The 23149-nt window shown below is 42.1% G+C and overlaps 2 protein-coding genes across 3 annotated transcripts in view; one reads left to right on the plus strand and one right to left on the minus strand.

Moving 5' to 3' along the window:
• The first annotated feature begins 6454 nt into the window (after nucleotides 1–6454).
• Nucleotides 6455–13271, plus strand: RFXAP (regulatory factor X associated protein). The gene is made up of 3 exons (XM_068673230.1): nucleotides 6455–7177; nucleotides 8615–8722; nucleotides 11757–13271. Exons 1-3 carry the CDS (start codon nucleotides 6470–6472, stop codon nucleotides 11865–11867), a joined length of 927 nt encoding a protein of 308 aa, XP_068529331.1. The 5' UTR covers nucleotides 6455–6469; the 3' UTR covers nucleotides 11868–13271.
• A 3199-nt stretch (nucleotides 13272–16470) lies between these two features.
• SMAD9 (SMAD family member 9) overlaps nucleotides 16471–23149 on the minus strand; it is a 41710-nt gene continuing 35031 nt past the window's right edge. For both annotated transcript variants that reach the window (XM_068673215.1, XM_068673209.1), the window contains exon 7: nucleotides 16471–23137. In XM_068673215.1, the coding sequence (XP_068529316.1) occupies nucleotides 22994–23137 (144 nt within the window). In that variant the 3' untranslated portion in view covers nucleotides 16471–22993. The remainder of the gene's footprint in view (nucleotides 23138–23149) is intronic.

The raw sequence follows: 23149 nt of genomic DNA on the forward strand, positions 1-23149 counted from the left end.
GACACACTCCTCGTTATCAACATGAAAGGCAGAAAATTGCTGTGTGCACAGAGTACAAAGAGAGCATATTTGACTAGAAAATGTTATGCCTGTTCCTAAATATACAAATCTTGTAACATCAGTCTGAGAAAGGGGAGAAGAAATAGCTTCTTAGGCACAGACTGGTTATGTTTTGAGGATCAAGCCATGCTTCAGTCCCATGGAGTGCTAATTCCTTCCTTTTCCCCTGCAAAACAAGTTATTTTCTGTCTCTCATAGACTGAATATGATCATTCTGAAGTCCCTATACATGAACTCCCTTTGTACATGTACTTGCCAAGCATTTCAAAGAGAACAGAGGAGCAACTTCTTGAGCAGAATACAACAACGGTATTCAAAGTCATGAGTTTGGCTGCTTTTTTCCTGATTTTCTGTAAAGGAGTGAGCTAGAAAAGCGTATAAATGAGAGACCTACAGATCTTATTCACTGGCAGTTCTCAACATGTAATTTCATAAACCAGGGTATTTTGTCTTTCTTGTGTCAACTACATTCTACATCTCTGTCCTTCCCTTTCTCCAAGAATGGGTGCACTCATCTACAATGCAGTAAAATAAATAAATAAATAAATAAAAAGGACTGTGATTCTCTTGCTTTTTGAAGAATAGAATAGGCTTAAACAGAACAAATAAAAACAAAAATCTCCAACTTCCTATTGAAAAACAAAGCAGCAAAACTTCTGTGACTGTGTAGAAGACTTTGCCAAGTTGCTATTTCACAGCTTCAACAAAGTGATAAAAAAGTGTGTAAAAATAACTCCAGTTCATGTAAAGAACTTCCTGTTAATGGGTTAGAGCCACCCATGAAGGGAACTCTCAAGTGTGAAATAAATCTTTCAGAATAACAAGACACTTTCAGAAACTTGTGGTGAGAACTGTGTGGCATTAGGCCAAAAATAGAAAATATAAATTTTGCTGCCAAGATAACTATGCCAGAAGAAGTGTATCTTCCAACTTTTGCATATGTAAAACCTTATAAAAACTATTCAGGAAATACTTCACTGATTGATCAAAGTGAGAAAAGACTCCTCAGAACAAAACCTGTGTGAGTAACTCTAAGGTAGGAGTGACCCCAAGGTGTGACTCTTTTAGATCCTGAAATAATGTCAGTGCTAAAGGAAAAAAAAAAAAAAAAAAAAAAGTTAGCAAGAGAAAGATGCTGAAATTCAGAGACAGGTATGTGTTTCCTATACTTGGCAGTCACAGATGTTAGCAATGGACAGTGCAGCTGATTAGACATATTTTCCTGCCAACAGAGGATTGCTTCCCTTATCTAGAGCTTTGCTTCCATCTAGTTTTAACTTCCTCAATAAGCAAGGCTCTCCCTGTTTGTACAAGGAACAGAAAGTTTCATAGCATGAAATTGAGCTAATTACTTTTTTTTTTTTCCTAAATGTGTTCCATTATTTATGCTTGCTGCTTCATTAAGCAGAGTGACTATGACTACTTTTACTACTGTAAGTAATTTTGTTCTGTTATTCACTCTTTCTTGGCTTTAAGGAGAGAGATCTGGCATGTTATTTTAAAATAGGCTTGAACCAAATGATTTAAATCTAGAAGGAATCAATCTGTGAAACAATGTTAACTAGAACTAGCAGATACTGACCTTTGCCAAGGTGATTCCTACTCCACACCACAAAGGAGTGTATCATGACTCACATAGAACTGAAGACTTTTCAGGATGCATTCAAAGATGCTGGTTCTGCATGGTGGGAGAACATGCAGTATGACGCTGATTTGCTCTTGTGCTAAAAGTAATAATCAACCATCCATTCACTGCAAATGGAAATTGCCTAGACTAATAAAATGACCTCCCGATAAGGTCTACTTCAGCAACTGAAATCATCGTCAAAGAAACACTGTTCTGCAATTTAGAAATGTTCTAGTAATTAAAGCTATTGAGATCACAGGGGCTAATAAATGTCCAGTAAGAGATTCAAGACATATTCTAAATCCTGTCTTGCACATCTTTATTCAGCAGTATTTTGGTTTTATTATATGGTGGATGTGATTTTTGTGCTGGGGGTCACCCAGCTGGAAAGCAGCTCTGCAGAAAAGGACCTAGATAGACACCACGTTGAACATGAGTCAGCAATGTAGCCTTGTTACTAAGAAAGCTAATGGTATTCTTGGCTCCATTAGGCAAAGTGTCATCAGCAAGTCAAGAGGGGTGATTCAACCCCTCTACTCAGCACTTCTGAGACTACACCTGGAATACTGCATATAGTTCTGGTCCCCCAGTAGAGACATGGATATACTGGAGAGAGTCCAGCAGAAGGCCACCAAGATGGTCACAGGACTGGAGCACCTCTCCTGTGAGGAAAGGCTGGGAGAGCTGGGACTGCTGAGCCTGGAGAAGAGAAGGCTCAGAGGGGATCTCATCCATGTCTGTAAATCCCTAAAGGGATGCAAAGGAGACAGAGCCAGGCTCTGCTCAGTAGTGCCCAGTGCCAAGACAGGAGGCCATGGGCACAGCCGGGCACCCAGGAGGCTCCCTCTGAGCACCAGGCAGCACTGCTGTGCTGGGCGGGTGACGGAGCCCTGGCACAGGCTGCCCAGAGAGGCTGTGGGGTCTCCTCCTTGGGGAGCTCCAAAAGCTGCCTGGACGTGGGCCTGGGCAGCCTGCTCTGGGTGTCCCTGCTTGGGCAGGGCTGGCACCAGGGGCCTCCAGAGGTGCCTTCCAATTTCAGCCATGCCGTGATTCTGTGATTTGTAAGTTGGTTAATTTACTTTGAATTAAAATGAAATAAATGAAAAGGCAGGCTTACTTTCAGCAAACTTATTTACCTGCTGTCTTGAGACAAAGGTAACCACACAAAATGAGATGGACCTGCAGAAAGAAACCCATTTCTGATGGCCATTTTACATCATACGTACATACAATCCAAACAGAATATATATCTATAATTCAAGTCAAATTTATATTTGTTTATATGTTTATTTTAAGATTTCTCATTTGCAAAAATAAATCCATCTGTAATTCATACAGGCTGATATGCTTCTGACTTTCTAGTATTGTTGGGAAACAGAGACACTTGAACAGTGTGAAAAGGGATATTTACAATATTTGATAAAATTGGAATCAAAGTTTTTTAAACTTATCTGAAAAACAAGTTTTAACAAACTGCTAACAGTAGCAACACTTGCTTTGTTATTGGTGGAAAGAGCTCAGCATTCATTGTTGTTTGGAAGTTAGTATCTGTGAGCATAATGATCACTCCGCACTTTGTCTTCCTTTAAGGGAAAAGCTGTTTTGATGTTGCTGAGTTTCTGTACCTTTCCATGATTTGCAATTTGACCTGAACCCAAGAGCAAGTGGGAGGAATAAATGGAGAAGTTGCTAAGCAGTACGAGGTGCAACAAAGAAAAATCTCTCTTACCTATATACTCACATTTTGATTCCCTCATCAAATGAAGTGTTCCCAAAGAGATGTGCTTCAAAAATGGTTAGTTCTCAGCTTCCTCAAGAACTCCTCATTCCCTTGTATCTTTCAAGTACCTTTCAAAGCTGTTTTAAAAATTCAAATGCTCTCCTTGACTTGACCTTTTCATTTTATAACCAAGCAATAAGGTTACAAGATGATTTGCATTTAGATTATGTTTTCTTTGTAAGGATATCTCAACACTGGATGCATGAATGTCATGGTTCCACTTCTCACAGAAGTTCTTAATATGGCCTGTGCTCTTAAAGATAAAGGCAAATGCATTTCTGTGTAAAATATAGATAGATACGTAAGTGGCCATTGAGTGAACTGAATTCATAACATCACTCATAGAAACATGCAGAAATAACTTCCAGAATTTGAAAATATTACTGCAGCTATACTCATTAGTACTATTGTATGTTGTTGTTGTTGTTGTTTTTTTAATACATGTTTCTTCCTGAGACAATTAAGAACCACATACTAAGAACTGGCACAGAAAGCTAGAACATTAAAATGAACTATTTCCCAAGCACAAATGAGACAGCAGAAAATTACAGAATCTATTTAAACAACAAGCTGTCAGCCAAAGGACAAATGAACTTATTAGATTTCAATAATCACATATGGCATCTCCTTTTAATTACACCTGGGAAGGCAAAACATGATGCAGCCACTCCTGGCTGGCCAGCAATGATGTCCAGACCAGTTACAAAATGCTCAAAACATGACCTTCCTTCCCCAAGAGCTGGAATGCAAGAGATGGAAGTGCAGCCCATGGGAGCTTACACTTCGCTTTGTTTTCCATCATGATGTTTGTCTTTTCTGAGCAAACCAGGCAGAAAAAAAGCATCAATGACAGCTTTTTTAAGAAGAGCTTCATTTGTTAGTTGCTGCTAATTTAATTCCTGTTTATGTTTCCATGCCCTCAAGCAAGCAGATGACAAGGTTCTGTGGTGAAGAGAATTGGGTAATACCTTACACTGTGGTCCAGTAACAGCTTCATTAAATATCAAATCAGTTTTCTGATTCGTGTCTGAATTTAAGAAGAGATTGGACTGTGCACTTAGTCACATGGTCTTAACTTTTGGGTAGACCTGTGCGGTGTCAAGAGTTGGACTTGATGATCCTTAAGGGTCCCTTCCAACTCAGGATATTCTATGATTCTATGATTCTATGATTAATTAGCCCCCTTAATATTTTTGTAAGGTATTATCAGCTTTCTGATTTGTTGTTGTTGTTGTTCTTTTCTCCTCATATGAGAAAAAAGAGAACTAAGGAGCTCCAATGAGCATCCTCTCCAATGAGATTCCCAAATGTTACCAGTGTGTCTGAGGCAGAACCCAACTGAATCAAAAAAAGAGGCAGTTTTCAGAAGAGCATTTTCATGGAAGCCTTCATTCTGGAAATAATTTTCTCCTCTAGCCTCAAGCTGCTTAAATCTACTGGTCTTACTGGCCTGTGCCAAAACCTAGCTCTCCCAGTGGGATTTCAGAGAAGCAGTGAGGGAGGTACAAGTAACTCTTCCTCCTGTAATTTTAAAGGTATCAGCTTCCAGTTTCTTATTTGCATTTTAATTACTTGTAGTGTGGATGTGTAGAGGTAGTGTGGGTAGAGAGAAATGCTTTTATTTTGGATTCATTATTACTTCTGATTTTATTCTAATTAATGTCAGGGGCACTGAGAATTTTAAGCAGGCGTTCCTTCAAGATGTGTTCCAATTGAAAGAAATCAACAAAATTACTTCAGTGGAGCTGTAATGAGAAAAATTCTAAACGTTTACTGGTACCCTCTGCTCCAAGGAGCTCACCGTTTAAAGAGGTAAGAGGCAGGATAACAAGACTACATGTGATTTTTACATGCTTCACTACCAGCACAAATGCAAGTCCTAAAGAGAGGCTCTGGTGAGTCCTCTTTGTCTGCATCAGGGCTGAAACAGAAACAGAGGCAGATGTCGGGAGATTCTCCACTGCCAAAAAAAGAAATAGTCTGTAATTTTAGTTTAAACAGCACTAAGGCAAGGAATTATTTTGCTAATTTTAAAGGTGAGGTGGGTCAAAGGTGACAAGGATAAAGTACTCAGTTCATTGTCTGGGACTATACCATGTGATTAGCTATGTTGATAAATGAGGGAGAACTGTACTAGGCATGGTCAAGGGTGAAAGTGAATGGCTACAACTGTAAACAGCACAATCATTTACCTTAATGACAAGAGAGGGGATCTGTGGTAATTACCAGAGAACAAACAGGGTCAGCACTGTTTCTTTAATATGGGATGAACCTACCCATACAACAAGAAAGGCTGAACTCATGGGGAAAGGAGGTAAGAAAAATGAAGGGGGAGCCAACAGCAGATGGTCACGGAGACGGTTAGTGTAACCTCTCGGTGGGAGTTGGGAAAATTCAGTGCCTGTGATACAGATGGATGAAGCAGAAGGAAAACGGAAGGTAGGCACAATAGTTATGAGTTCTTTTTTGCTGGAATAAAATGCAGAATTTTTCAGAGAAAAAAAAAAAAATATGGATTGAGGAATTAAATGATGGCTGAGATTATGGACACAGGATTAATTTACATGGCAGAATAAAGGTGTTTACTTAGGAGGAACATATTTGTAATGGGACAAATTGGGTGAACAATGCTGCTCGGATGAACCCTTTAATAGGCAAAATGCATCCAAGGTGTCCTGTTGAAGTGAGCGAAGGTGAGAGTGAATACCTGAAACAATGAACGAAAGGGCAAGTAGCAGGGAGATGAAAGATACAAATGCAACAGATCGGTGGTCATAAGGAGGCTGAGCAGGAGGGGATGCAAATGGCACCCTTGGGTCCCACTCTCACTGGTGGCACGGATAGATGGCTAGCATAGGGACGGTATATGTGTCAGGACAGGACGGGGCCAGACATCTACCACCACATATGTCACACGACAGCAGCCTAGTTGGGCACTCTTCCCCCTCAGAACCTATAAAACCCCCTGCGGGGCCAGGCCGCCTTCCCCACCCCACGACAAGATGGCGCCCGCCGCCTGCCCACCGGGGCGCCTGCGCGGCCCGGCCACGCCTGCGCGGCGACCGCGGGGCGGCGGCGGCGGCTGCGGCTGCTGCTGCTCGCGGCGGCCTCGCTGCCCGGTGACCGGCGCCCTGCGGGCCAGCCCCGCCGCCGCTCCCCCTTCCTCCTCCGCCTCCTCCTCCTCCGCCTCCTCCTCGCCGCCGCAGCTGGCGCTGCTCGTGATGCAGCCGTGCGGCGGCGAGGAGGAGGCGGCGGCGGCGGCGGCTGGAGGGGGGGTGCTGCCGCCGCAGCCTGCCCCCGGTGCGGGCGGCCTCATGTTGTTCTACGAGCTGGGGCCCGGCGAGGCTGAGGCGGGGGAGGAGGCGGCGGGCGGCGAGAGCACGGCCAGCCCGGAGGAGATGGACGACGAGGAGGCGGCGGCGGCGGCAGCAGCGGCGGCGGCCACCGCCTCCTCCTCCTCCTCCTCCTCCTCCTCCAGCGGCGAGGCGGCGGCGGCGGCGGGCGGCGACTGCAAGAGCTGCACCTACCAGGGCTGCAGCGAGACCACCACGCAGGTGGCGAAGCAGCGCAAGCCCTGGATGTGCAAGCGGCACCGCAACAAGATGTACAAGGACAAGTACAAGCGCAAGAAGAGCGACCAGGCCCTGGGGGGCGGCGGAGGAGGAGGAGGAGGAGGAGGCGGCGGGGCGGGGGGCGGCCCCCGAGCTGAGGTGAGGCACGGGGAGGGGGGGGGCGCCGGGGGGGCTTGGTGTTGGGGTTCAGCCTTTTTGATAGTTCTGGTTATTGGTTTGTTATTCAGTCGAGGCAGTGCTGCTTCTGATGATAGTTTTCACTAATGAGTTAGAGAGCGTTTAAGATTTTGTATTCACACCTAAAAAGAGACCGGAATGGTTTTACTTCTGAAGGTGCTGGCTCGTTTGAGCCTGAGGGGACAAGTGTGGGACAGTGGTTGCCAGAAGAAAAAAAAAAGCTGCTTACCTGGCACAGACACTCCTGCTACAAGTGGCCTTTTTGTGTCAGCACAGCTGTCTGTGGAGCTGTGTGATCATGACCAGGGAGCTGATCTAACTGCAGAGCAGCTAACAGAAATACTGGGTGAACAAAAAGACGTAGGTGAACTCTAGATTTACATACTGGTGTGATTTCCCCTCCTCTCTCTTCATTTATTAATAATTCAGCATAGTCAGTTCATGATGTGACTACACAGATACTTGCTATAGCTCAGAAAAGGGGACATTATGGTACAGTTGCAGTATTAACACGTAGTGATGCGTTTTTTTGATCTATAACATGAAGTAGCGATGACTGCGTGTTGGAAAAGAGAGGGCTTGCTTTTCCCATTTCAGTAATGTTGAAACTAACATGCAGTAGTCGAAATTAAGGCCTGAACTTGCAGAGGAAAGCAGGATAGTTAGTGATAAAGTGGGTGTGCCTTTTTGCAGTGCTGATAGTGTGTTTTGGGGTCTTGGCAAACAGCTTGAGTCAGAGTGTCAGTAACCTGTGAATTTCATAAACACAAGGTTAGCATGATGATTGAAGTTTTCCAAAACATGAATGTTTTCCTAACAGAAAATCACAGGGCTACATTGTTTAGAAGACAGCCTAATTCGCCAGTGGTGATTGTACAGGGAACAGAACAAACATACAAACAAAAAGCATACAGATCTTACTGTCTCTTGCCTGTGGCTTTGACAAGTTCGTACAAGTATTCTGGTCTGTTCTATTTTGCAGTGAAGAATATTGTCGTTCCCACCTGATTGCAAATGCTAAATATAATTCACTTATGCAAACTATAGACTGAGGTGTTTTGAATTAGTTTACTCTTAAGAAATGCAATCAAATAAATTCAAGACATTAGCTGGCCATGGTAACTTGGTTAGGTTTGCAATTTAGAAAGCTAACTCAGCTGTGTTGCTGGAGTTGCATTCACTGTGAGTGATGGGATAAGGAAAATAATGTGGGAAGGAAAACAGGCTGATTCTTGCATAAATACATACCCGTTCTAGTGCTGTTATTTTCCTCTGCAGATTAATAGTGCAGATTCTTTTAGGACTCTAAAAGAATCCTACTCTGGTGGTAAAAAGTAAGTGTATGACACCAGGTTTTACAGCCTCGCTTTTCTATTATTATTTTTTTTTCTTTAATAGGATTGTGTTGAAGGTTCAGTTTCTGTTACAAAACAGAGGACTGGCTCCATTGGAGATCGCCCAGCAAGACCTACTCTTCTAGAACAAGTCTTGAATAAAAAGAGACTGGTAAGTTTTGTTTTCTTGGAGGTCTTGAACTCAAATAAATAAAGGCATGGCAGCAATGTTTAGCTGTTGCCCTTCTGAAAGGTGAATATCAGTTCAGTGATCATACACTGTATGTGCATGTAGATTTGAAATATGCTGCAATTCAGGTGTGTATCTCTGCTTCTGCATGAAGAATACAAAGGGGACAGAGTTTATTGGTGGTTGCCACGTTAACCGAAGTTGAGTATTTTGGTAGTACTAAGTAGGTGTAGTTGTTTCATTAGGGTAAATAGTACTTAAAATATAACTGAGCTGTTTTAAACACACTAGCTGGACTTTTCTGTAAAGCTTCTGACAGAACAGTGCACGGGCTTCAGGTCTTCTGTAAACTTTAATTACTATAGTGTGTTTTAGAAGTTGTAGGCTTATTATGATACCACACTTAAAATTGCATATATATTTGCTGGTAAAAAACTGAATGGAAACAGTACTATGTGTGCTATTTGTAGACTGCATGAATGACTTACGTTGTAAGTTTTGTGTTGCTTCTGTTGCTCCTTTAAGTACATTGCAATAACTGAGCCTAATGAACAGTAATAATGCAGTCCTTACCATTGCTTAGGATGCTTCATTGCAATGCTTTCTACTTCATTGTTGTTTGTTTTTTGTTTGTTTGTTTTTTACAATTTCCTTCCTCCAGAAACTAATAGAACTGTTTGCCTTCTCCCTGTTATCTGTGCAAAGCAATTTAACAATTGCCATTAAAGTGTGGTACTGCTTGTTCAGAAGTTTCAGAGAATCATAGATTATCCCAAGTTGGAAGGGACCTACAAAGATAATCAAGTCTAGCACCTGAGTCCCCAAAGGACCACCCAAAAATCACACCATGTTTCTGAGAGCCTTGTCCAAATGCTTCTTGAACTCCAGCAGGCTCAAATTTGAAGTCTGTAAGGAAGCATCATAGAAGTCCTAAGTATACAGCTGTACAGACTTATTTTCTTGGATTAATTCTTAATATTTGGAGAATATCAGATGAACCTATCTGATGGCTATTTCTAAAACTTAGGGGGGTATTTGTAGCTCTTCAGTTGAACTATGAACTTTATTTTCCCCATCATGTGTTGTTCGTTATGCCCTGATTAATAAATTGTTGTTCCCTTTCCTGTCTGTTTGTATTCATGTGGCTTTTAATGAAATTTTACAGATTTTTATTAATGAAACTTTTTTTTTTTCTGGTATATCAACCAAAAACTCTTGGAATAAATAGATGTTGAGAGCTTTGTGAACAGAGTTCTGTCAAGGCTCTTTGAGGATTAAGGTTTCTTTACATTTTTCTGGGGAAATGAGATTGAGATTCTCTTTGATCTGTTTCTTGCTCCTCTCTCTGCTGTGACTCAGCTTCAGTTGGTCGGCATTATTCCTTCTAGTATTTATTCTTTGCTTTACATGTATCTGCACAACACGAGGCCTAAAGGACATGCGGTGACCAGGAAAAAAACACTTGTGACCTCTCACATTTGAGGCTTCCCGTACCTTATGTTGGGCATCTGAAAGTTACTGCGTGTCAGTGGTAGCTGCCTGCAGGTTTATCATTTGTAAGAGCAAAGTCCTTTGTGCTTGCTCCTAAGTTTCTTGCATGTTGTGTTCATCTCTGCCAGGAGAGGCTGGGCTTTTTTGGCAGCCCCTTTGTGCCTGGATGTGCAGCTTGCCCTGGATGGAGAGGTAGAAAGCAGAGGTGGGAGGCTGAGAAGCCACAAGGTGCTCAAAGAGGAGCTGGCTTCTGGCTTTAGAGGCTGTAGCAGCCAGGGAGGATAAAAAGTCATAAAACAGCAGTAAATAAAGGAGTTCTTACTGAGCACAGGAAGCAAATGTAAGCTACAGAAAAGCTGGCTGTGTGTCTGTTCAGTGAGATGGCTTGTTGTTTGTAGTCTGACCTATTCAGCTCTAGGTTGAAGCTGTATGCAACATTTACTTTTTTTTTTTTTTCAGTAATAATCTCTGCAGAATTGCTTCCTAAGGGCACAAAGTTCCGACACTTTCTTGGAAGCTGCAGGTCCTTTTCAGTGTGAATCTGAATTGCAGAGTTGCAGCACCTCTTTGGTTGCCGTAGTGAAGTGACTGCACAATGAACAACCAGTCTAGGGAATTAATTCAGCTAAAAATCACTTTTTTTCTGCATCGACTTTTGACCCGTTTTCCACCTCATTTGCCATTTTGACCTTACAAATGGTAGTGCTGCCACCTTGCAGGAATGAGAATGAACAGTTCAAATTGGATGGCAGACTGCAGATGTTTGGGCCAGTTTACGCAATACTGCTGGCAAATGTCAGTCTGCATCCTTGGGCTTTTTTTTTTTTTTCCTCATTTTACTTTCTATTTTAGCAAATTTCTACTCATTCACTCATTCTACTCATTCATTCTACTCTATTCATTCATTTAATCTGCCTTAAAAGGAGTTTATTCTTAAAATTTCACATTCAGTGACAAGCGGTTTCATTGTCTCTGAGCAGTGAAAGTTTTCAGATGCTTTTGTCTAATCTGTTCCTAATTAGCTTTCCTATTCTAGGATAGGTGATACGATGTAAGAGTATCTAAAACTGTCTTCTGACTGAAGGCAGGTGTTTGTTTTTTTTAATACATTCCTTGTGGCTGGGCTACTTTTTTTTTGAGAAATGTTGAAAAATTACGGAATGCTCGGTGAAGTTTAGCTTTGCTACAGAATTACAATATTTTAATTTATATTTATTGTAGCTCAGAAGTACTGTCTGTAGTAGGGAATTGGGAATTTGGCTCAAAACTGAAGCTCAGTTGAGGCTGATGTTCTCAGTGTCTGTAGATTACTATTGTTTGCTGTTTTGTATGGTTTGGGCAATATCACTTGTTCCTTAGGTTCTGAATCTGCTTTTAGAATGTGTGTTAACATTGGTTGTGGTTACCAGCTGATGTCCTGAAATGGTTTTGAGATGTTTTTCGTGAGCTTGCTTTGTATTTTATCACTATGGCAGATAATTTAAATTATCTGAGTTACTTAAAGTCCCCTTTCTCTTTCTTGCAGTCCCTACTGAGAAGTCCAGAAGTTGTGCAGTTCTTACAGAAACAACAGCAGCTGTTAAGTCAACAGGCTTTGGAGCAACGGCAGCAGCAGTTTCAAGGAGCACCTGGGTAATCAGAACAGATCAGTGACCTGCAAATGAGTCTGGTGCTGAAGGAGGATTAGGATGTGTATATTTTATTTAAATATAGAGAATCTCCGTGTTAAAAGGAAGTGAGAAGTTGCTGCTGTTCTGTGTTTTATTTGTCTCTTCTTTGCACTTTTGAGGTTTTGAGCTGCTTGGGTGTCTGCAAACTTGTCAGCAAATCTGGAGGAGTCTATTTTTTGATTCTTTATAAAAAATCATTGTAATGTTTGTTTTTTTTAAGTGAAAATTTGTTTATATCGGTAATACTTAGCTGTGCACCCTTTTCCTACCAAAGTCTTCCACTAAATTAACATTTTTCTATGTAAAAGTTTAATGTTAAACAAGTCACTCTTTGATGACAATCATTGAAGGAAGTCGGTTACTTTCTATGGAAGTTGTGAAATAAAAAGTCCCTTTTGAGCCAGTCCCGTGGCATGACCTAACAGTAATTCCTCAGGGATATGAGAAGCTTATGTCCAGTAGAATCTTGCACTAAAGACAACGTGCCATCAAGAAGTCCAGCAGTGGCTCAGAAAAGTCCAAGCTGAGTGATCCTCCTGCCATATATTCATTATTTTCAAGTTGCGTAGGTTTGAAATGCTTCACTCTCTGTACAGTGCACGTAAAGGAATTTGTGTTAAAAATCTCCAAAACAGAGAAACAGCAAAGTACTTTTAAGAAGATTTAGAGGTGGAACGTATGCAGTGGAGAGTTGGACCTTGTTTTGTGTAGTTATTTCTAAGGACCAACGTGTTACACATGAAATCATGTATCACAACTCATGTAAAATGAGCGATATTCTTATCTGTGAGTGAATAAGATTGGAGCTTTTAACTCAAATGCTTAAGGTTTTTAAGAGCAAATGCATCCAAAATGTAAAATGCAGTTGTGCATTTGTTTCCTTTTCATATTCTCTTCCAAAAAAGTATAGTTAAAATTATTTGATCAAGACAACAGATACCAAATCAGCTCAAGTGCTGGAATTCTCAGGTTTTCAGCTGATTCAGATGAACTTAAAATTGATTTGGTTAAAATCCAAATGCTGTATTATGTAAATGTTGAATCCCAAATTTTGTCTTTAAATCAGAGTTTTGTATTAAACCACATTTCCTAACAGAGGTTGTCTGAATGGTGGAGATGCTTCTTAAAGTACTACTTGGATATTGCAGCTGTTTGATCTGCTGAATAATATCTGTTCAGGAGTGTTTGTTAGTGTTACACATTTTGTAAGCTGTGTTTTGTGTATGTATAGAAATTGTTCAGTAGGGATTTCTTGTATTTAGTATTGTGCAAGCTGTTCTTTTTTTAAAAGAGATCTAAAAAATTTGTACCAACAGCTCTGGACCAGTAAGTGTTTGAGTAAATCTGTGTCTTTTTTTTAAAGAAAACTACTTTTTTTTGTTCTGTTCCATTTGTATGTTGCTTTGTTGTTTATTTCTATATTAAAATGACAAGCTCTAGGTAGGTGACATTAAAACCTCTGTGTTCCCAGACTCTTATGACATAGAAAAAGTTACTTTTGCTTCAAGCAAAATGAAATTACTTTTTTCAGTACATCAAAATACATGCAAAAACGTAATGGGCTGAAGTTAGAGGAGGAAGTATTTTGTTTTTATTTCAGATGGTCAAGGAGGAAGTATTTTGTTTTTATTTCAGATGGTCAGCTCATGAAAGCATTTAGGCACACAGCTCTGATTAAATGTTTTGAAAAGAATGAAGCAATTCCAGGTACCCAGTCTGGCCTTTACCAGTTTCAGTGGTAGTTGTTTTTCTTCTGTAGCTTTCCCATTTCTGTTCTTATTTTAACATAACGCTTGTTATTTTTAAATTCTCAAGAAGTTTGTTTCAGTTCTTCTTTTGCAAGGATATTTGTAATATTTGGAGTCCTTACCTGTATTTTTTTTGTCTAGTTGTACTCAAGTTATTTTTTCTACTTTTTACACTTTTTCTCTGATGCATTTCTTAACAACTACTTGGAAAAATGATAAAGGTTTGATTTTCACTAACAAAATAGGAAAACACATCCTTTGTGTTTCTAGAAAATGTGCTTCCTTTAGCAAACAGAAAGATGTGCTGTACTGATGTCAGGCTTTTGCTGAAGAGAGCATAATTGTTCTTCTGCAACAAAATACTAATGGCCTGATTTGAAGTGACATCTGAAGTGTAAGTTGTTGGTTTTTTTTTTGTTTTTTTTTTTTTCATATTTTTAGGTTTCTAATACGAGTCCCTGGAATGAAAGGTAAAGTTCACCAGCAAGGTATGAGTCACTGTGAAATGTGTAGTTTCTGTTAGTCTCACTGTAGAATTATATGGGTTGGAAAGGACCTCCAGTGGACTGTAGTTCAACTGCCCTCTGGAAATGGGTCCCCAGCCGAGTTTTGAACATGTCCAAGGACAGAAATTTTGTAGCCTCTCTGTGGTGTTTGATCACCCTGGAGGTTTTTAAACAGAAAATTGTCTGTGAATTTAACTCCCTTCAGCATCCATTTATCCAGTCCATGCATCACGAGTTTGGGTATGTGGATATTCCAGGATGTCAAGTCAAAGACCTTGCAAAAGTCAAAGTAAACATTGTTTGCTCCTCTCTTGTCCATGGAGCCAGGCACTGTGTTGTGGAAGGCATCCAGGTTGGTTGGCTGTCACTTGCCTATGGTAGTTTGTTGCTGGCTGTTCCTAGACCCTCTCTCATCCTGTATGGGCTTGGAAATGGCTTAGAGGAGGATTTGCCTCGTAGCCTTTCCAGGAATTGAGATGAGACAGCAGCGTGTAGTTTTCTAGATTCTCTTCCTTCCATCATTGAGGACAGGTGTAATCTTTTTCTAGAGATAAGGAACCTCCTCTGGTCACCATGACCTTTCAGAAATGGTTGATTGAGGCCGTGCAGTGATACTGTCCAGCTCCTACAGCACCTGTGACTGCATCCCATCTGGTCTCAAGGACTTGTGCTTATCCTGAGTGGCATAAGCAGTCCCTAGCTGTGTCTTCCTCTTGTTTGGTTACTGCTTCACTCTTGGATGCTGCTAGCAGGCTTGAGGTATTGGGAGTGGAGAGGACAAGCCTTATCAGAGAAAACCCAGAGACAAGAAGCACTAGGTACTTTGGCCTCTGTGTCCTTTCACTAGGTATCCTGCCCCACTGAACAGCAGGCCGTTTTCACCAGGAACGGAAATACAGTGTGGAAGAAAAAATCAGTTTTGTGGCAGACCATGTATTTCTTAGAAGACAGCCAAATTCAGCAGATCTTGAGACCCGGGGGACCTTCCTATTGCAGCCTGGTAGATGTGAGTCTGCCTCTGGTCTGTGTTCTCAGGTTCAGCCATAGCTGAGACGTAGCACATATTTCTAACAGACAGACGGACCCACACACATAAAACTAGCATGTGTTGGCCAGACAGCTCAAAAGACAATGCACGTACCAGCACCCAAATAGTCACATAGCACTCACCCAGGCTTGTACAGCACAAATGGGTCCTCTCAGTCCTCCACAGCAGCTCGCACTGAACAGGGTTGCTGGAACATGCAGGCACATGCGATGAGTCTCTCCAGCAACTCAGCAGTGAATCCACCAGGCAGCCCCTAGATCTTGCCTGGGATGCATTGTTATTTGCAGAAATATGTAACTGTTTTAGAAACAATTCTTTAGAGCTGCTAATTCTAGGAACTATGTTTTATCTAAATGTTTTCATTGGGCAGGTTCCTTTGACGCATTTAACAGCTTCTATTTCAGTTGCTTCTCATACGCTAACCTAAATGTCTCAAGAACTCTGAAGTTAGCTTCAAGGCAAGCTTGAAGCTGATGTGCATAGACATTGGGGTGGAAAAGGGATGCAGGGAGTGTTAAGACAATGCTGAATGAGTTACCTCAGGACAAATGAAACATGCTGAAGATCTGCATAGAGATGTGCATCTCAGCTGTCCTGTGCTTGCAATGATGTTGATACCAGTGCCTCACAGCCTGGTGTAGACATCAGCTGTGCTGATAACAGGGCTGTCCTGTTCAGGTAGTGTCAGAGGGGGCTCTCAGGGGGTGTGCTACCCCTGCAGTCTCTGCGTGGCTCCAAGACCATTACCTATCCAAATCCCACGCTTCTATTGTAGAACCCAAATTCTGAGTTTAAGGAAGATTAAATCCTGACTTTTATAACCAAGAACCGTACATTCTTACTCTACCTACCTTTTTCCTTGAATGATTCTTGACCTGCGCTACTACAAATCTGTCCTTCCAGTAATGCAGATCTACTGGCCCACAGCTAGAGCTTCTGTCACATGGCAGCATCACTACTACTCATTAAATGCCTGCCAGGGTCTGGGTGGGTTCATCTGAAAGTAAGTAGAACCACCCTCTTGCATCTTCACATCTATCACTGGAAAGTTAATGAGGTATGCGTGTTATTACTGTAACAGGCAGATTTTATGCCATATTAATTTTCAATCTATTTTGTAGTGTTTAGCACCTCATTCTCATCCTCTTTCATAAGACATACATGAATAAAGGCTTTCTAAAAGCTCTGTTTTCAAAAGTTACTGGTCATCGAACTGCTGAGGCCAATCTCTTTCAAAAAGGAGGAAAAAAGGAGGGAACAAGAGAAGGAGTTCTTAAATCAGAAATACTTTATTAACAGTAAAACACAAGACGTGAATAATCCCTTTTACAATAGAATAGTTCCAGCCAAAGAAAATGGAGTGTGTTAAAAAGTGTACTGTTCAAACATCAGGCTAAATATGTTGACTTCAGGATGTCTCAAAGCAGACGCAGCAGTAGGAATACTGGTGAAATCATCCACTTGATTAGCAGTTGTATTCTTGATATGCCAGGGCAGAGTACTCTGGGGCTGATCAGAGGGCTCTGAGCTGCCCTGATCTCGCAGACTCCTGAAAGTGTGTCTCAGATTTCTTGTTCTCAAGAGGCAAGAGTCCAGCTAGCGTTATTTACACAGTGATCCACACTGTTGTACAGAGTATCACTAATTGTGAATACTACTTACTGTCTTCTTCAAGTGGTGAAGAAGTTTTGCCTTGACTGCGATGGAAAAGAGAGAGGGCAGAATTGTTTGTAGGCAGAAGTGGTACCATTAAATCTTTGTTTCACGTTTCCCTTTTTTTGCACCAGACTGTGATAGCTAGTATTTAACACGAAGAAAACAGACCTTGCTCAAATCCACCATTATGGCCCCTTGGTTGCATACATCCTTGCAAGATTATGGCTTCATCGATCCACCCAAAAAGGCCTGTTTCTTTGTTTTTCTTGTCCCACTTCTCAGCCCAATTTGAATGGCAGAGGCGATACTGAAATGAGGGATTAAATTGCTAACACTGAATTGCTTGTAGAAAATACACCGTGGTACATTTAACTCGTACTTAGTATTATAAATAATTAAAATGAACTCCAATTACTTGAATAAGTGAAAAAAATGTTATCTAGAGGTGCATTATCTCTGCTTGTCGTTACGTTTGTTCCCTTGCTCTCCTGTTTGCAAAGCATCTCATGGACATAACGGTGAATTAGTATGATGTAACACACTTCAGCATCAAAAAATCACTTTGAAACAGATGATGTGCTCACTACAGTGAAAGTGCAAGGGGTCAGACTTTACCAACTTTTTTTCTAGCTTTTCTTTGCTGATGAGGTCTGTATTTAAAATTATTAACTGGTTGGTCTATTTCTTCCTATGCTATTCATACGCAATATTATTTGAAGACTAACACGGAATATAAAATAGCAGCATCCATGGATAATAAAAACACTATGACTGAAGATCTAAAAACCGTTCACAAATAGCTGCAAATGTTCACATTGGCTATAATGGAAGAGTAGCTGACTCTGGAGGACTTAGTGGTTATGTCTACCTTGCATAAGAGACGTGGCCTGCAACTTAGATTCATCAGCTGTACAGGCACCAAGTTTGCAAGCATGGCTCGGGTACAAGTGGAAGCATCCTCCTGATGGGACTCTCAGACATCTCGCCTCCTTGGCAGGTAAATGTGGCATCAATATGGCAATGTAACATAAGGTGCCCCGGGCAAGCTGTTTGGAAAGCCCTGAGGTGAACAGGGAACAGGATCTTGGTCACTCCTGGCCACTCTGGAGCTCCTGAGAGTTGGTGATCTGTACAAGCTAAAGTCCTGTGCTGGTGCACATGCAGAGGAGTCTGCACTAGAGACACTAAGCGATTTCTTTTCACTGAGCAAAGACCAAATGCCCACTCAGGCTTTCTGTGCCTTGCAGAAAGGTACTCCCTGAGCTGCACCACGAAGAAGCCCTCTTTCAGTGGCTGCAGTGAAGTCTCCAGGTTGAGAAGTGTTTTGTTCACAGATGTAAAGCCTCACATAATCTCTCTCCCTACTGCAAGATGGGACCAACTCTACCATCAGTTGTTTTTTCAACGGATGGTGAGCTAACCTCTTACATGCTCTCAGGGAAGCACACTGACCTAGAGGGGCTTGGGTTCGGATGGTCAAGTAACTTCTGGCTTCTCCAGAGCAATGAACTCACCTTTGGCTTGGAGAGCACACGTGGCATGCTGTGTTCAGTAGGTTTGTGAGGAAGACCAAGGGCAGATGAGATAAAGTTAGACACAAATGGCTGACTTGCTCCATTTTAAGAGTTGTGCAGTGGAGATGATGTTTACAGTGAGAGGTGTTTCCAGCGCAGATTTTATACTGAGGGAACATTAATACCTAGCAACTGTCCTGCACTGAACTCGTGAAAAAATAGCTGAGGATAAATAAACATGCTTCATCCTGACACCGTCTCTGCTAGCAGAGCTCCTGCCTGTGGCAGCCCGCTAGCACTGGGTGTCTGCACAGAACCACAGAGCAATGTAAACGGGAAGGGATCTCTGCAGGGCATCTACTCCGATGCCCTGCTCAGAGCAGGGACCACTTAAGAGGCTGCTCAGGGCGTTGAAAGGCTTGGCACAGCACTTGCTGGAGACATGGAAGGAATTTCTTTGACTCCAGCTGATGTTACTCGGGGCCACAGTTCCCCTTCTTGTTGCTAACACAGACCAAGCATAGCAAAACATGAAATACTGATGAGGAGTGAAGATGCTTGTGGCTTTACAGGAATACCAGCAAGCACACAGCAGAGCCGTTGTGAAAAGTCAACTCAGTGTAGCCTTCAAAGCACGGGGGCTGCCTGGACGTGCTATGGGTGAAATCACCATCAGGCATGGCCAGCTGGGTTGTCTGCAAGGAAGGGTTTGACGGGGAGAAAAAGCATGTGCTGCACCTCTGAATGCTGCAGCCATTGCTCCAACGTACCTGATCTCCTGTTACAGGGCAAGGTCATGGGCCTGAGCAGTCAGCAACAGCAGCACTGAATGGCTTCATGCAGCTGTAGTTGCTTTGGTCACCTCTGGATGCAAATGGCACATTAATACTGGTGCTCCTGGAGAACTGGCAGCAATTAAGCAGTCATCTCTCAACTACTCAGTAGGAAAACCAGTGGTCTGATACCATGATGGATGTGCTTTATGCCACCACCCAAACTCCCACTGCTGCCTGCTGATGCATGGTATTTATCCACAGAAACCTTCAAGAGGGTTTGGATTGTTGATGGCTCGCAAAAACATTTGAAAAAAGCTGCCTTCAACTAAGCAGTCTCCCCGTAAGTGGTTTTAAATCTCTCAGGAAGTCCATCTCAAAACTATTAATGAGTGCATTTAAAGGCTTTAAATTGAATATAGGTTGATAGGTTCATGAAGATCTTTCAGCAGAAAATATTTCCTTCCAAAAGGAGATATTTGGGTCTTGTTACAGCGAGATACAAAGTTGCCTTGCTGTAAATCATAAGAAAAACAAATTTTTAATTGATCTCAATTCGTATACAAGAGAGGACTCTAAGAGAGACTTTGATCAAAAAGGAAGGGAAATAAATGGTTTAGTAGCCTTATTTTTTATCACTACATCTAGGCAGATCATCTTTCTATTTACTTGTTTGCCTCATCCACTGCTCCTACTTCTCCCCCATGGTGAGCTCTTCCCTTCTCCTGGGAAGGAGCTGTCAGCTGCTCTGTTTGCACAGCAGCTCATGCAGTGGGGCTAGCCTGGTCAGGACTAAGCCTCTAGAGGCCACCAAAATCAGAAATCATTCACAAAGTGATAACAGCTTGCCCAAAGGCTAACGGTTCTGAGGTGGATGTTGGCTTTGATTGCCCAGAATCAGTGCTTTGATCCAACTTTCAGCAGAGTTACATGATTCATCTCGTCCCAATGTAGACATTCCAAGTAGGACAGAAGAACCACGCTCCAGAAATGCCTGTTCCTTTCTTTACGAGTGAGGGAAATATTTAGGTGACTGCCTTTAATGAGATGCACGTGTGGGTTGCAGTGAAGCCAGAAGGGCTATCTGCATGAGCATTAGAGAAAAGAGTAGAAATACAGGCAAGGAAAAGCTGCTCTGAATTTACCAACTTCCATTTAAAAACACAGACGCTTACTAAGCAAGCATCACTGCCAGGCTGTGAGTTGTTTCACCTCCCCAAGGGCCCACCTCTCCTGCTTGCCCATATTTGAGCTAGTGACCATATGTTCCCCTTACACACAGTGGGCAGACAAAATCATACTCAGGGTGCGGTGTATTTGACCAACCTAAAGCACCTTATGATAAGAAGAATGATGCCTCAGAAAAACCTGCTTCTCTCCACTGACTAACCGTAATTTTTCTTCTGCAGAATCACAGGAAACTGGAAAATGGAGATGTTCAAGAGCAGGCGCACCTTAGCAAGGCCACCTTTGCTCTCTGGGAGGAAGATGACAGTGCTGGGGATGTCTAAAAGCAACCCATAGGCTTCCCTATATATTAGGAGGGAAGGAGGTTTCAGCCTAAAAGGCAAGGATGAATTTAGGATAAAGGGCAGAGCTAGAAGACAGAAGTGATTTTTAATTTGCCCTTAGCTGCTAAGTAAGCAAAGGGATGAGCAATATGAAAAGCACAATGAAATTACTGGAGAAAAGCTGTAATAAACACTGAAAACAATGTTACCAACAACTCAGTACAGGGAGATTGAAGACAAGAGCTGAGGAAAATGTCTGTTTCCAAACCTTTCTTTAGTCTGTGAAGCAGTAAATGGCATGCCTGGAGTTTCCGTGTAACGTTATTACTGGATTTCATTGCTGCAGGAGACTGTAAAGCTTTTCCTATTCCACACTGACATTACTGATGGCAAATGGTGACAAAATAGGGTTCTTCACATTTACAAATTTTCTATAAAACTTGGCAATACTGCTCAGTCTTAACGATCACTTATCCTTCTGTGTCCTACCAATGCTGGAGGCAGCTGATGGTGCATTCAAAGGAAGTAACCCCTCTGTTTTACTCATTCTTCTGCTCTGTTCATGATTACCGCCTCAGAACACGTATTACATAGCATCTAAAAGACACAGAAAGTCTTTCCAATGAATGTTACTTGGTTTGCATATGCGATGGACCTGAAAATTTCAGGCATCCTCTTCTAATCATGCAGTAAAATGCGTAGCACCAGGTATTGTGTGAGAGGAAAAGAAACTTTCTGTAAAACATTTTTTCTCAGTATACTATGTTCTAAGGAAGAGTGAGATTTGAGTAACCATTCTTTTTGACCCTTACAGAAAAAAAAAATAAAAATCAGTGGCCCAGAAGGAGCTAATCCTGTACCCTTTCAGCAAGGTAACAGGGACCGCCAAAAGACAGTAGGGTTTCACCTGCCTCCTCAGAAAAGGCCACCAAGTGAACATTTGGAAAGGCTGGCTGAGTGACAGTACGGACAGTATTTTTTCTTGCTTACAGAAGGACCACAGACAAGGAGCTTTTCAAAAAAAAAAAAAAGGTTTGCACATAGACTCACTCTTTGCTTGTTCGTGGCTTACACTGCCTCGCCACTCCCTGCAGGCGAGGCAAAACCGCTGCAGCTGACGAAGCCTGTATCTAAGATGAGGAACCATCCATGGGGATGTACAAAGTGACTGACAGGGAAGCCCCCTCTGTCAAACCCAAGCGTTTCGGTCAGATCCTGAGGACTGGCACAGCACAGGCAATATGTGACTGGTTCACGCCTCCTCCTCAGTGCATCTTGTGAGCGTGGGGCTTCCTGTTCCCAATGCAGAGACCATCCCAAGACGAATTACGCAGTTCTTCAATGCACACTTCATTTCCTTTTTCTGAATCACAGTTCAAGTCCCTTTTAGACGTACCCTTGATATCAGCACAGTAGTCTAACTACAGTTAGTCCTAACTTTAAAACAAACTACATCAATACTGTATAATGGATAGGATTCAGTTTACATGCCGGATACATATGCAAGTATGTATGTACTTTGCAAAAAAAGTACTGGAAGTTAATTAGATTTTAAACTTCTAGGCATATATTTCAAATTCTCTTTTTTTTTTTTTTCTTAGGAGCTTGTTACTTTTCAGTGCAGCAGTACCATACACTACTGTGTTAAGAGTATCAGGCTACTCAGGTGTGTCCAGAATGCTCTGATAAGGCTCCAGAGCTGAAGGCATCCCGAGGGCTCTCTCCTCCTGCCAAATCCTAGGGGAGACAGGGGGCTCAGCTCCTCAGAGGATCTGCTGTCCCATCGCGCTTTGCTGTAGGGAGACAGACTGGGATTGCTGTTTAGTCCTTCAATTCACTGGAAAAAAGTCATCTCTACGTGTAAGTCCTGTGCACCACTTAAGGTCCTCTTTCAGACCTGAAATTAGGATGTACGATGGAGATAAATGGTGCCGAGATCTGACTTTGGTTGCCTGCAGAGGGGTGAATTTCACCTACTAGGAACAGCTACAGCCAGGTTTCTGAATCCACGTGAAAGTGCTGAGAATTCGCACCATTTACTGGCTTGGCTGGGGAATGAAGATGCTCACAGAAACTGCTCGACACTTTTGCAGGAATTTGGCTTATTTTGTACTAGAGAACAGATATGCTATACCTGAATTTCTAAACTTATTGTACTGGCATCAGAGTAACTAGAAACCACAAAACATATCATGAAAAAAAAAATAGGAGAGTAGACTATGTATAGGAATATTTACATCTACATACATCTACATATAGAAGCTTCTGTTCACCGGAAATCCTATAAGCCACTGCCTGCAATAGCATCCATCCTAAGGGACTTGTAGAGATGATTCCTAAGAGACTGAGGAGATGGGGTTATGAGGTGAGCCCATCTGTGTCAGCACCTTATCCAGCCATTGCAATGGTCCATGCAGGTGGATCTCAATCCAGCAGGGTGTGCTTGTAACATCTTGGCGGTGATACTCTGCTCCCCAGCCCTACAAAAGCAT

This window comes from Anas acuta, chromosome 1 (genome assembly GCF_963932015.1).
Source record: "Anas acuta chromosome 1, bAnaAcu1.1, whole genome shotgun sequence".
NCBI classification, from domain to species: domain Eukaryota; kingdom Metazoa; phylum Chordata; class Aves; order Anseriformes; family Anatidae; genus Anas; species Anas acuta.

Coding starts and splice junctions, on each gene's coding strand:
- RFXAP (XM_068673230.1), top strand. CDS start 6,470: ATGGCGCCCGCCGCCTGCCCACCGGGGCGCCTGCGCGGCCCGGCCACG. Junction 7,178..8,614: donor GGGGCGGCCCCCGAGCTGAG/GTGAGGCACGGG, acceptor TTTCTTTAATAG/GATTGTGTTGAAGGTTCAGT. Junction 8,723..11,756: donor TCTTGAATAAAAAGAGACTG/GTAAGTTTTGTT, acceptor TCTTTCTTGCAG/TCCCTACTGAGAAGTCCAGA.